Source organism: Archocentrus centrarchus, chromosome 11 (assembly GCF_007364275.1).
Source record: "Archocentrus centrarchus isolate MPI-CPG fArcCen1 chromosome 11, fArcCen1, whole genome shotgun sequence".
In the NCBI taxonomy this organism is placed as follows: Eukaryota; Metazoa; Chordata; class Actinopteri; order Cichliformes; family Cichlidae; genus Archocentrus; species Archocentrus centrarchus.
The window spans coordinates 28565195-28580866 of NC_044356.1; the positions used below are offsets into that span (position 1 = coordinate 28565195).

The 15672-nt window shown below is 39.0% G+C and overlaps 1 protein-coding gene across 1 annotated transcript; it reads right to left on the minus strand.

Annotated features, from left to right (window-relative positions):
• Positions 1 to 443: 443 nt before the first annotated feature.
• LOC115788413 (CMP-N-acetylneuraminate-beta-galactosamide-alpha-2,3-sialyltransferase 1-like) lies at positions 444 to 8004 on the minus strand. The gene is made up of 7 exons (XM_030741421.1): positions 7846 to 8004; positions 7254 to 7528; positions 4368 to 4564; positions 4093 to 4260; positions 3481 to 3523; positions 3254 to 3373; positions 444 to 2559 (listed from the first exon to the last, which is right to left on the minus strand). Exons 2-7 carry the CDS (start codon positions 7503 to 7505, stop codon positions 2392 to 2394), a joined length of 948 nt encoding a protein of 315 aa, XP_030597281.1. The 5' UTR covers positions 7506 to 7528; positions 7846 to 8004; the 3' UTR covers positions 444 to 2391.
• Between the last annotated feature and the right edge of the window lie 7668 nt (positions 8005 to 15672).

Sequence of the window (15672 nt, forward strand, 5' to 3'; positions counted from 1 at the left end):
GGATGGGGGGCATTGTGGAGCCAGATGCCAGCTCCTAGCCAAAACAGTTCGCTGATAGAATAGAATAGAATAGAATAGAATAGAATAGAATGCCTTTATTGTCATTATACAGGATGTACAATGAGATTGGAGGGCCACTCCTGTTCAGTGCCATGTAACAGAAAATCAAACTCTCTAAAATGAAAATAGAAATATTATAAAAATATTATAATCTAGTATAATCAATGTGATCAAGAGATATACAGAAAATAAACAATGTGTAAAATATACAAAAAATAGAATGTATAAAATATATACATACATACCTACATTGGTGCATCTGTACATTGTAGGAAAGTAAATGCGTGTATACATATAATAATGAAGATGATGAATATTGCACTTGTTGAATGAATATTGCACTAGTGAATGAATACTGGATATTACACAATATAGGAGTGATAGATATTGTTCAGTATGAATAATATAATATTGCACAGAGATGTGATAGTGATGGAATTTCATCAGCAGCCACGGTACACCAGATCCAGCTTCAAAAATCACAGAGAGGGCTGAGGGGAAGAGCGACTGTCACACATAGCCCTGGAGAGATACTGTATGATTACCAGCCCAAGGCCGGCTAGGGAGCCGAATTCCTGATAATGCAGATGTTTTGGAACAGGCTGCTTGTTTTTTCCAAAAGCCTTCAGTTTCACTGGGGAACCCATTCAGTAAATCCAATATTCCAAATTCATTTGTTACTGTCCTCACCGTGCAGAACCGAACCTTATCTCCAGATCTAACCCCTCTCGCCTGGAAGCACGTTCTCAGCTAGACTATCCGTCCGCTTTACGGCTCAGGTCCAACAGGCTTTAAGTCTGAGTTTGTACGGCTCTGCACAGCCCATCCACCTGGGTCTGCAGCCTCGGCAGATGTCGAACTGCTGCACAGATTTTCTTAATTTCCCGGTAAATCAGGTATGCTGTGAGCCCAAACAGAAGAGATACCGCTACCAAATAGCCGAATATGTAGACGTCTTCAACGTCCTCGATCTCCAGAACTGAGAAGCACACAGGTCTCCACGAACTCCAAGAATCCATGACATATCCAACTGGGTCTGTTCCACTCGAACATGTAGGCTCCCCTTTCCCCGATCTCATAGTGGACAAAATTCGATCAATGGTGTTTAGGGCCCAGTTTGCCAGGTCCATGTTGCTCTTAATCATATTCTTATTCAGACAGTGTGTAAGAGACGCTCTTACAGCAAGCAGCAAGCAGGAGAGATAGGGAGGGCAGGGAGAGAGATAGAATGCGACCGTCTCCGTCAGAGAGCAGGAGGGAAGCAAATTAATAGTGTAAAATGTAATAGAGTAAAATGTACAAATTCATCAATATGTTTAAGTTAAAAGTTTGTGTTTATTGACATGCTGCTGTTTAACATGAAGACCAGAAATACGTGATAGTATTTTTCTAAAGGTACAGTTAAGGTACAGTACTGACCAGAGTGTTAATCTGGGTTATGGGAAGAAGATATTGTGACAAGATGTAGCATTTGATGGAAATATGTGATTTATGGGCACTAAAATATGTCTAAAAAAAGAGAGATATATATGTGTGTACAGCAAGATGATGCTGATTTAAATTGGACAGTGTTAACAGTGAATGACATGTGATGTGTTAATAAATATGGCTGAGGAGAAATTAGAGATGACAAACAGCTTCTTCTTTGTCATCCTTTGGTTTTCATTGTTTTAGCTGTCTACAAAGCGGTTCGCGGGCACCGCTGCGGCCCGGTGCCTGTTACAACAACACAAATGAATAAAAAAAATAAATAAATACAATATCCCACACAGTGAACCAACCAAAATGTGTCAATTTGGAGTAATTGAACACTTAATTAAGATATTCGCGCTGATTAGCTAGATGATATGTATATTCAGGAATTGTGGAGATTTTATTCTGCAATGTCTATGTTCAGTAAATAAATAAATTAATAATAATTAATAATAACAATTAAAAAACATATAGAACATGTGTTTTGTGTTAATTAATGTTGAATTAATATTGATAATTGCAGTTATGAAGTCTTTGATAATATAGCAGTGTTTGACGGTTGTAATGGTTATATAATAAATCCCAAGAGAATGTTCTTACCAGTTTAACTTCATATCCAGTATATTTAAATTATTATGGCTGTTTGCAACCATTAACATTCACATTCTACCCATTTTTTAGAATCACCAATTAACCTGAAAAGCAAATCTGTGGATTTGAATCATAGGATTCAGTTTCATGCAACTACTGTAAAACCAAAGACTCTTCTAAACATGAACACACTGAAATGCAAAATAAATAACAGTAAAAAAGAACAAACACATCACAGAAAGACAAAGGGGAAAAGAGGAACAATAATTAATGTCCTTTGTAAAATGTAACTTTCTCCATTTCGTGTAATTGCTCAATAATTGAATATTCATGTTTTCCTGAATGAGGTCCTGTTCCTAAATCTTTGTTTTTGAGGACTTCAAAGTAATGGCTCCAGTTTCCATCCCTGTCTGCCCTGAACCCAAAAACACTGACCTGTGGAGAAAAAAATATGAATATATATGAATTAAATTCAAGCTTTTGTCTTTTAACTGAAAGTATCTTTGCCAAACATTTGCTGAAGCAATAAGCATCACAGTAAACTTTATAGGTACATTCAACAAATCACAATTAAAAAGACTTTAAAGCTTATGAAAATCAGCTGAATGAATACCAAGTAGTGTTAATGTTTTGATGTATATAATCATATTTGAAGCTGGTGCATCCAAAAAATTAGCTTAGTTTATTCAGACAGGAGAAAGCGGTAAACATTATCATTCCTACACTTTCGTCTATGTACAAATAAAAACACATACTTTACTTAGTCAGCAGCAGAGGTGTTTTGATGCTACTTTAATTAACTTTCCGACTGAGCATGATTTTTTCCGGTGTTAAGCTAATTCAAGCTACATGGTTACTCCAGCTTTATATTTAACATACAGATGCAAGAGTGGTATTAAATTTGATCATTTTAATGCTGAAACATGCATTTCCCAAAATGTAAAACTTTTTCATAGACTATTCCAGTGCTGTATCTAAAAATGCCATCGAAGAAGAAATAGCCAAAAATATGTACTCGGGTTTTCTAGAATAGTTTGAAAATAGTACTTACAATATATGTACTAATTGCACAGCAGCCTGCTTTGCTAGTATTTCTTTGACTCCCACTACTATGATAATGTAAACCTACCTCATCACATATGTGCAAGCTTAAAGCCAAAGTCAGAAAGCCAGTGGAAGGATAAGCACCATCACTTCCCAACCAATCTTCATGAATGTATTTCATGAAAGCTGGGTTGAGGATCATCACCTGTTATTAATCAAGCACAGCCATTTCACAATTAATTTTCAAACTAGATGACGTTCGATATATCATTTTAGAGTCATTTTCTTTAAAATATATAACAAAATACTCACCAAATTCTTGTTAGCTATGTTCGTTGAGTTCACAGTACCATCTCTGTTGAAATATGTTAACTGTTATATTTGCTTTTGATTGTTATATTCTAATCACTTAACACTAGTTACTGAATAAAATGCTTAATTGTTATGGTGAACTTACATGGATCAATGCCCAAAAAATGCATATATAATTAAGTATGCATGCCATGTTAAATAATAATAATAATAATAATAATAATAATAATAATAATAATAATAATAATAATAATAATACATTTTATTTATAGGCGCCTTTCAGGGCACTCAAGGTCGCCTTACAGGTAAAAAAGATGAAAACAGCAAAAGAGAAAGCACAATTACACAATAAACAAAAATTGATGAAAAGAAAAACAGTAGTTAAGTAGTTATATTCCAATAAGCTATTTTTTTCTCTAATTAATTGGTGATAACCCTACTTACCCTACTTTAATCAAGTATTTTGAAGGCATGCTACAGTTTATGCTACATGCCAAAGTTGGCTTCCAATTACACTGACAAAATAGATGAGATCCAGAGCAAATCATAACAGCGTAAGTGTTAAGTGGTCAATGGTAATTTACTCTATTAGCTACAGTATGTTTGACCTACCCTGGACTGAAGGTCTTGAGGAGCCACAGTAAATCATCTATCTTGAATGCAAAAAACACAAGATTTGTTGTGTTGTGCAGTTTAATAGCACTCTCTGGATACATGACATGATGAGTTGTTTTGGTTCCAACGTCTGCTTCATAACCTTTGGTACGCCCACGGTTGATTCTAAATAGCACATTTTAAATATCATACAGTTACATCACATTTAAATTAAGTTGATATGATGAGATAATATTCCAACTTAAATGAATTTTAGGTTGCATGATTTTTACCTTATTATGACATCGTGAGAATCTATTAGAGGGCCATAACGGGATCCCTTCAAATGACCAGAATTCCCCACTACAGCACAAGTCCTGCAGCGATCAGGCCTCGGTTCCACATCTTCTGAAATGAGTGGGAGCGTCTCAAAGAGCTTGTCCACTGTTGCACTGAAGAAAGTGAAGTTGCGGTTCTCCTGCTGTAAGTGCTGACACACATAACAGAGGAAGGTTATTTTAGTGATCCCTCCCACCCAGCGCATCACCTGGCCTGCACAATCAGGCTAAAGAACAGTTTCTGCACTTGGTCCATTAGAACCTTAAACATCTGCTGACCTGGACATTACTGTCTCCATCATGTGCAATACCGCCTTAATGTTTACAACTCTGTGCAGTACTCAGGTTTATACTCTGTTCCATACTCTGCAATACCTAGTAATTGCTGCCACCATCCTGCTACTGTTGTTAATATCCAATACATATCTATATCCATATCATACATCCAGACACACACACACACACACACACACACTGCTCAAAAAAATAAAGGGAACACTTAAGTAACACATCCTAGATCTGAATGAATGAAATATTCTCATTGAATACTTTGTTCTGTACAAAGTTGAATGTGCTGACAACAAAATCACACAAAAATCATCAATGGAAATCAAATTTATTAACCAATGGAGGCCTGGATTTGGAGACACGCACAAAATTAAAGTGGAAAAACACACTACAGGCTGATCCAACTTTGATGTAATGTCCTTAAAACAAGTCAAAATGAGGCTCAGTATTGTGTGTGGCCTCCACATGCCAGTATGACCTCCCTACAATGCCTGGGCATGCTCCTGATGAGGTGGCGTTTGGTCTCCTGAGGGATCTCCTCCCAGACCTGGATTAAAGCATCCGCCAACTCCTGGACAGTCTGTGGTGCAACGTGACGTTGGTGGATGGAGCGAGGAATGATGTCCCAGATGTGGTCAATCGGATTCAGGTCTGGGGAACGGGTGGGCCAGTACATAGCTTCAATTCCTTCATCTTGCAGGAACTGCTGACACACTCCAGCCACATGAGGTCTAGCATTGTCCTGCATTAGGAGGAACCCAGAGCCAACCTACCAGCATATGGTCTCACAAGAGGTCTGAGGATCTCATCTCGGTACCTAATGGCAGTCATGCTACCTCTGGCGAGCACATGGAGGGCTGTGCGGCCCTCCAAAGAAATGCCACCCCACACCATTACTGACCCACTGCCAAACGGTCATGCTGAAGGATGTTGCAGGCAGCACATCACTCTCCACGGCGTCTCCAGACTCTGTCACATCTGTCACATGTGCTCAGTGTGAACCTGCTTTCATCTGTGAAGAGCACAGGGTGCCAGTGGCGAATTTGCCAGTCCTGGTGTTCTCTGGCAAATGCCAAGCATCCTGCACGGTGTTGGGCTGTGAGCACAACCCCCATCTGTGGATGTTGGGCCCTCATACTATCCTCATGGAGTCGGTTTCTAACCGTTTGTGCAGACACATGCACATTTGTGGCCTGCTGGAGGTCATTTTGCAGGGCTCTGGCAGTGCTCCTCCTGTTCCTCCTTGCACAAAGGCGGAGGTAGCGGTCCTGCTGCTGGGTTGTTGCCCTCCTACGGCCTCCTCCACATCTCCTGGTGTACTGGCCTGTCTCCTGGTAGCGCCTCCAGCCTCTGGACACTACGCTGACAGACACAGCAAACCTTCTTGCCACAGATCGCATTGATGTGCCATCCTGGATGAGCTGCACTACCTGAGCCACTTGTGTGGGTTATAGAGTCCGTCTCATGCTACCACAAGTGTGAAAACACTACCAGTAGTTGTCATAATATGGCTTGTTTGTGACATAAATTTGCTGAAAGCAAAAAATTTTGTATTGAATATTGTAGAATTATTGTAGTGAATATGAGGGAGTTGCCACAATATATTAAGTTATAATGCTTCTAATAAGACTAATGAAAGAAACAATTCATCAGGACACATAGCTGGTTATTATTTATTATTACTTTTTTTTTTAAGCCTGTCATGTCTGGCAGTTTTCAAAATTGGAATGATGATCCAAATGCATTGGTGTACCAAACATATTTGCTTTAACAAGAACAGCTCTATAAGTTTTCTATAGGCTACTCTTGTGTTTGTTTTTTAATTTTAATTTTATTTTGTCATGCCAGGCCTGACAGGTAGGATGGAAGGGATAAGAGGGTTAAAGAGAAAGAGAGAAAAAAAGTAAAAAAAGAAAAACAAAGGGGAGAAAAAAAGAATCGAAGAAAGATAGATATACATACATTCATGCACATATTCACATATCTGTCCACGTATATATATATACACACATACACACAATCTTGCTGTGGATTGCAGTAATGTGTGTGTGTGTGCCTCTGTCATGGAATGTACTCACTAATGAGGGCAAGAAACTGCAACCACACCCTCTGTGATCCAGAGGCAAACAGGGAAGGACTCAGGGGACCTGGCCTATCCACGATCCACTAGGAGCTCAGAAGACACAAGGCCACACATCCTGATGGCAACCATGTGCACACCCCAGAGGGGGAAGGAGGGAGACCCCAGACAGAGCCCCCACGGAGTCCAGAGAGCCAGAGGCAATGAGCGGCTGAACTGGTTCCTCTAACACTCTGGCTCGCAAACTGTGGGATGGCCCCCATTGCTGGGGAACAGAGACTTGGTGGAGTGTGGATGATAATATGAAAACTGGCAAGTGAAATTAAGCTGAGTAAATATGATGGCAAAAAATAGCATGATGCTGTCAGTTTGAGAACCACTGTTCTGTTGTGAGGGGACAGCATGAGCTCTGGAATGGAGTGAAAAGTTAATTATGGTGGCAAAACATTTGTGCTGTCTCATTTAATATTTACCTTCCACCAGTTGAAGTCATTCTCTGAGGTTTTGTGTTTTCTGGACAAAAAGGGTTTAGGAGAGGCATCGATCAATGCCCTAAACCAAGGATCACCATCTCTTAAACAGCTGAGACAGGAACAAAAGCTCAACTTCCAGTGCCCAAAGGAATACACAGATAAATTCCAGGAAGGATTCAAAAGCACAGCAGTCACTGAGACACACAGGAACAGGGAAAGTAGAACGTTGAATCTTTTCCATGTGAAATTCATCTTGAATGAAGAACAGGACCAGTCTGTGGATACAGCGAGTGGAGAAACATTTAGGTGGGTAAATCCATGAATGTAGAAAATATGTCATGAATAACAACAAAATATTATGAAGAAGAAACAAATATATTCACCATGTGTATTTATGCTAATGATTTTAACCTGACAAACTACTAAAAAGCAGAACACAGTGCAGTCACTACACAAAGCTATTATGTTTTTAAATTGAAATTAAATCTATATTTAACAACAACAACAAAAAGAACAGCTTTTTTGCTTAAGTGGTTACATAAAGCTCATCATGAGTAATTAATAATGTTATGTGTAATATATTTTCTCTTACCTGCAAAAGCTGAAATAGAAAAGCGCCTGAGACTCGTTGAGGTGTTGAGTGATTTGAATTTGTGAGCAGCTGTTCAAACTCCGTGGAGGTAAGTCCAGGCACCGGGACAATCACTGTTTCGGTTGTCGCAAGGGTGGAAAAAACGGGGAGTAACCTGTCTGTTAATTCTGCCCACAGCACTTAGGTAAGACAGGAAGCGTTCATTTATAATCTGTTTGTGTCCATAGCCACATACGGGAATTGGACACGGACTGGAAAAGTGTCACAAAGGTTAAAAAAACACAAAGAATTAAAAAAAAAAAAGTTTTGGCACAGACTGTCCGCCCCTAAAAACAACGAAACGACGCTTCATACCGCCGGGTGTATAATAATAATAATAATAATAATAATAATAATGATGTCGGTGTATTATTTGATACTACAGAAAAACAAAACTTCTGGTTGCATACTGAGACAGAAATGGCTACTCCACAGAGTCTGCCTGGAAATTCTTTTTTATTTTTAAAATTACTTCCGTATTAACGTAATCTAGTGATAGTTACGATAAAATCCAAATATACACAGCGCATGAAGCGCTTATTAGTTTAAAAAAAGGCTACAAAACGAGTTTCTTTCACTGTATCCATGGGAACATAATATTTGTTGTTTCTTGTACATAAAATCCAATTGTTTGCAAACCAAAAACACATTATTCAACCTCAGAAATTACAACAGGCAGTGTGTCGCTTATCAAGTTTGGGATTCTAAGCAAAAAAAAGAAAAAAAAATCAGAACACGAGTGTCTGCACAGACAATAGCAGCTTTGTGACAAATATGCGTCGATCTAAATGGATACTTAATATTACACCTGCACCCATAAACGCCAACTGTAAAGATTTTGTTGTTTAGATTTTCACTATAGCTAAGTTCTGAGTTTGTTTTTAATGGTTTCAGGACTGTGCAGGTCTTCTTTCAGCCACCTGATTACAATCTACAGAGTCGACTGACTTTAAAGGTGGACCCACAAATGCGACGATATGCAAAACAGACTGAGAGGAAACAATTTACGAATATATCGAGTACCCGATGGACGCGAAGGACGGGATATCAGAGCTTTTGTTAAGGAGCTACTCCAAAATGTTCTCCAACTTTAACCTGAACTCAACAACATTAACATCGAGAGGGCGCATGGTGCGCTCACTGCAAAGTTAAACAACACCGGCCCAAGGTGAAGGCAACATATGCGGCTGCATAAGCCCCCCTGACCTCCAGGGCCCCCCCCCCAAGCTCACCCACACTTGTCATAAAACTTTTTTGTTTAGTTTTTATTTTTTACATATGCAATGTCCTAAAAGAAAGAAGAGACTATTCCGATTGTCCAGATTCTGTCTAGCCCTCTCATGCATGAATTATTAAATTTTGATTACAGATTTTTTTATCCAATGATTTTAGTGTTCCATAAGGGTACAAAAACATACTGAGAAAAATTTTTTTTCTATCTCCATCCCCTAAGGAGATATTTTTTTGTACACTACAGTGTACTCTGTGCGCCTTCCTTAAAACAAAGAATTACATGGTAATTTGTTGAAATACTGTGTAAATCTTGAAATAATATCCCAGTATACCTGTATAATCACACCACATTCATTACTAGTCTTTCCTGCCTGTAGTATACCTAATTCTGCCTGGCAAAGGGTGCACTACATGCTTTATTCTTGACTATTCACTCGAACGATTCTAATTATTTCAAATCACTTTATTGTCAATTCATATCACTTTAGAAACACACACACACACACACACCATCCCTTATCACAGGAGTGGGCAACTCCAGGCCTCGAGGGCCGGTGTCCTGCATGTTTTAGATGTGTTCCTAAGCCAACACACCTGAATCACATATAGAAGTCATTAGCAGGACTCTGGAGAACTTGACTGCATACTGAGGAGGTAATTCAGCCATTTGATTCAGGTGTGTTGGATCAGGGACACATCTAAAACCTGCAGGACTCCGGCCCTCGAGGCCTGGGATTGCCCACCCCTGCCTTATCACCATGTAAATAGTCACTGAACTCATACTCGCACCCAGTAAGAGGTTACAGAACTCTCATTCTGTAGTCACATCCTCATCACTGCCACTATCACCACACTCTTCCTCACTTGATTCAGGAAACTGCCAACTCTATAACTATGTACTCCTGTCTCTTGAAGCTCTATAAAATATAAAGAAACAAAACATTTTCAATGCATAAAATATGCATTGAAAGTGCAAACATTCAGTGATGACTAGCTAGAACACAGTGGAAATAGCACATGCACATGGCCATGTAGACATGGCCAGTGCATAATGGTCACTACAGTGTACACATGGAAAATTAGTATTTTCTCCAAATGTAAAATCCAAATTGAGATATTTCTTGGACATTATGTTACCTAAGATGCTCATTAGTCTTATTTTATTTTTTTTACCTTCAGTGGATTCTTTTTATAGAAGGTAGACGCTGGGATAGCTAAGGTGCCTGATCTCTTTTTGTCTCCATCAGCCATCTTGGAATCAATGACCCCTGTAGCCCTCTCAAAGGATTTTTAGTGGGGGGTTTTTGTATGAAAGGGTGAAGTAGCACTACCTGCTGTTGACTATGTGGAACAGTGCCCAAGATTTTATGTATTTGAAGAGATAAACAACTTTTAATCAGCTGTACACTGTAGTGTCACCCATGCATGAAAGGGCTAGATTTGATCATTATCAATTGAAACATACATATACAGATACATTTCTATCAGATTATGTGGTATGGGTGCTTTATGTATTAATACTCCAGTATACACATGAATATTGGGGTGGGGGTTGTTGTGGAGATGGTAAGGACCTACAAGTTCTTTGGTCTGCAGCTGGATGACAAACTGAACTGGTCGCTGCACAGGAGGGGGCACAGCTGGCTTTATTTCTTGAGGAGATTGGTGTCCTTCAACATCTGCAGAAAACTCTTGCCAATCTATAGTTGCCAGTATTCTCTTCCAAGAGTCATCAGACTCTTTAATGCGTCACTCAGGAGACGTTAACATGCAATCATCATTACATATGTTGATATTTGGCACTGTGACACTTTATCACTTTACTGCTATATATTACTGCTATATATTGTTGCACCTGTGCCTCTGCACTGACAAGCATCCATTTGTATATGTATACTGCAGCACCAGACTTACTCATACCCCTGTATTCTTTGTTTTGTTTTCTTTGTTTTCAGAGCACTAAGCTCTTGTACAACTTAGTATAGTTTGCATAATGTATGCAGCTACCTCCATTGTTTGTATTCTACCCTACTGTCTGTATATGCTGTGCGTGTTAAGCTGCTGGATGTCCTATCTATCTATCTATCTATCTATCTATCTATCTATCTATCTATCTATCTATCTATCTATCTATCTATCTATCTATCTATCTATCTATCTATCTATCTATCTATCTATCTATCTACTATGGTGAAAATACCTTGTAAGTATGCATTTTATCTGGCTTATTTTTATAGATTATATGAATAGAAAGACATTATGCAGTATACACCCTTGTATAAGAGTGCAGTGTGTACTTTCCTCTAATTTGATTACCATGGAAATTTTTGTGTCTGGTCTAGGATTACCAAAGTATTTGTAGAAATGTTAAAGATAATCACAGAATATCAATCGCTCACAGCATACTCAAAAAACAAAACAAAACAAAAAATCAAAAATTAATGAGGGCAAAATTGTTTTGCATAAGGTAATAAGATGTATACTAAAGGGTTTTCTGTTAAGAAATGGGGCTGTGATGTTCTACATTTATTTTATATTTTCATTAATCATGGGAGGATGTCATCAACTAATGAATTTGGAATATTGGATTACTGAATGGGTTCCCCAGTGAGACTGAAGGCTGTTGGGAAAAAAAACAAGCAGTCTGTTCCAAAACAACATCTGCATAATCAGGAATTCGGCTCCCTAGCCGGCCTTGGGCTGGCAATCATATCTCTCCAGGCCTATGTGTGACGGTCGCTCTTCCCCTCAGCCCTCTCTGTGATCTGTGAAGCTGGATCTGGTGTACCACGGCCGCTGATGAACTTCCACCACTATCAGCGAACTGTTTTGTCTAGGAGCTGGCATCTGGGCTCCACAATGCCCCCACCCTCTCGTCTCCGTCTGCATCCCCTCCTGACCCTGACCTTACCCACCATATTGCTATCCTGGCATTAAATGTGCAAATATGCTTTTGCTGAGGTGTTTTTTGGAACCTCGTACGGTGTTTATAATGAATACAGTACGAGATGATTTTTTTGAACCTACCTATCCCAGTGTATCTCTTTCTGTTCTTCTGCTAAAGGTAGCGCCGGTAAAACGGCTTCATGACCTCGGACACCTGTCCCCCATGTTTGTGTTTGTTGTATTCTTGGATGGGTGCTCTGTTAACTGCAATTTCCTAATGTGTGAACCTGTTCACCCATATGGCAATAAAAACCTTCATTCATTCATTCATCGGTGATGGGTCTTGTTAAACAGGCAAAATATTCTTCTGGCAAACAGAAGTTTTAAAAAAATTAGAGCCATATTATTAAAGTTATTTTTTAATCTTATTTTTAATGCCTGTTAGAAGGCTGTTGTAGTATACTCAATTGACAATTTAAAAAAGAATATTTTCTTTATCTTCCCGGTGAAACCTACAAATGCTGAAAACCTGATTTTCTCTAGTTTCTTTCAAATGGCAGTTATGTCATGTGAAAATTAAAGAAAGACTCCTGACTGACCTGCTGTGCTGTGTTGTGTGATTCAGCTCTGTGCTGGATATTAAGCTGGAAGCTAAACTGCAGAAACAGCTGAGCAGCATCAGAGAGGATCAGGACCTTCCAGACTCCCAGGAATCTCCCAGGAATCATGCAGAACCACTGAGAAGATGATGAAGATGATGGAGGGAACGTATGACAACACTTGTGTGTGGATCTTATTCTCTAAACCTTCTCTAAACTTTGCCCGTATTTCATGTGACAGTAACGTTGATTTCCCGTTACTAAAGCTAGGGACCACTTGGATGATATCCACCAGCATGAATACTCTGTGCTGCCAATACTTCTGCTGTGAGCCCACCTGCTGTCTTCCCCCTCCATACCTGAAAATAACATCTGACTGTTGTGCTGAACTTCTTCGTTAAATGTGTTCACTGTTAAAGCTGTCCTCAGATTAAATCCACTATTTTTGTCAAATGTAGCGATTTCTTCCTCACGGTCCTCCAGCTCTACATTAAGTGGGTGCACAGTTTGTACTCAGTTGTCACTGAGAAATCAGCCAGTGAGATTAATAACCTTTAACTTTATTGCCAACCAAAAACAGTTTATTATTTGAAGTTACACCATCAGCAACAGTTTTCAACTATTTGGGATGTGATTTTTTATTAGTAACTAAATTTAGTATCATCTTCAATTCATTGTGATGTGTGTAGAGATGAGCATGTGTCTTCCTGCTACCCATCCAGGATATGTACAATTCATGTACTTCAGTTTCTGTCCTTTCATGTGCAGGTAAGTTTGTTTTTTAAATGTCAAGGTAGTATTCAAATATTTCTGTATCACTGAGACTTGGTTTAAACCAGCAGATTGCTGCCTCCATGTAGAACCATAAATTCCACAAGGGGCCCCAACAAACTATAAATGCTTGAATGCCCCGAGGTACTTAGGGCATGGTAGGGGAATAGCAGTGGTTTATAAGGCTTATCTAAACTGTGTTCCTTTTATTACCGTTTGAATTACTATACTTCAAAATTCAGTGTAAATATCTGGACTGTTATCTACCAACCTCCAAAACACTGCAATAATTTCCTGAATGAATTCTCTGATCTTCTCTCAACTGTTGTTTTTAAATTTGACAAAATCATTTTAGTAGATGACTTTGATTTACATGTTGATGATCCCAGTAACTGTACCGCCACAGAATAATTGGTGTGTGTCCAGATAAAACACCAATTAGTTAAACTGCAGGAAAGACTTAAAGACATAAGGGCCTGGATGACCTCTAATTTCCTGCTTCTAAATTCAGATAAAATTAAGATTATTGTACTCAGCCCTACAAATATTAAAAACATGGTGTCTAACCAGATACTTTGGAGGAATATGAATATCATGTTGGACATCTTTCAAGAGTAAAGTACACATATATGGAGTTGTAATTTTTTGTAATACACGAATCACCTGATACACACGGACAAAACTAAAGTTACGCACGAATCACCTGATACACACACACAAAACTAAAGTTACGCACGACTCACCTGATACACACGCACAAAACTAAAGTTATGCACGAATCACCTGATACACACGCACAAAACTAAAGTTACGCACGAATCTCCTGATACACACGCACAAAACGACGGTTACGAGTGCACAAAGTTTTTGAGACACATTTCCTGGTCTTTCCTGTTTTGTTCTCTCTCTCTCGTGTACATTTTTCCACGTCAGTCCACTGCACTTTTTTTCAGTGGTTGCCTTTGTTCAAGCCTGTTGACATGAGAGATGATTTTCAGATATTTCCTTGTGGGAGGGGGAAACTCAACAGGTGAATCAGGCCAACAACAAAAAAAAAAATAAAAAAAATTGTTAGCAGCTGAACTGAACGCCACCAACAGCCATGACCATGGCACAGCACACTGCATGAAAAGTGGGTTTTTCGACAGTTTCTTGTATGTAATACTGACGCGCGCCTTGAGTTTTAGGGCTCTCAGCAGGAGGCTTTGGTCAGAACAGTAAACTGTAGGGAAACTGCCGTGGACTCTCTGTGTCAGTGCTCCCTCAGCTCCCCCCTCTCCTCAGGTCTTGGGCAGGCTCTCATATGTAAAGGAGGTTTCTGTGAGTCATACAAATGCAAATCAAGTACTCACCAGGGGTCACCAATACTCACCAGTGGTCTACCCCTCCCAAGTTGTAACCAACATATTTTTATTTCTACAGTGAAACATTCAAACAAGACTAATCTCACAAGAAATCATTCTAATTTATAAATTTGAATTATCTAGTTGGAAATATATTTTTGGAAGTTTTCAGCTTTTGTCCCTTTTTCCAATAAGGCTGTGAGCTTCTGTCTGTGAGCTTCTGTCTGTGAGCCTTTGTCATGGAGTTTTTTGTGAACCCTGAACTTTAGTGGACTGAGGGAGATAAACAAAGGCTATATCTTGATTTTGGTGACACCACAAGCATTATTTTCATTGAAAAGCATACTCAGTTTTCAGTCTAATTCACTGTAACAAAAAGTCTGTCACACCATCATCCTCTCCTGTGCAGTGGCTTCCCAGCTAGCATTGAACATTCAGACAACATCCCATGAATGCTGCTATAAACGTTCAGTGAATGTTCACATGCATTAATGACATTAAAGACTACCAAGGCAGATGGAATACGAAAATGTATAAACTTTTATTTTGCTATACATGGATGTACATAAGAGATATCAGCAAAACCTTCATGAGAAAAATGTAAATGTAAAAAGGTAAAAAAAAAAAAAAAAATAAGGAAAATTTTAATGCAACAGTCACCTTCTCAGTTGTCCTGCTTAAACAGACAGTGGATGTGTGAACAACACATCTTCCAGCTCATAGGAGGTCATTTTGACTGTTGGGTTTTCTCTGTATTATTGTAGGGTCTTTACCCACAATACAAAGCGCCTTGAGGCGACTGTTTGTTGTGATTTGCTGCTATATAAATAAAATTGAATTCACTTGAAATGAAATGAATTTAATTTCCGTGTGGCAGCTTCCTCGCCTGTGATTGGACAATACAGATCATGTGCAGGATCAGGCTGAAGGTCTGTAGGACCAATCAGTGCCTTCCT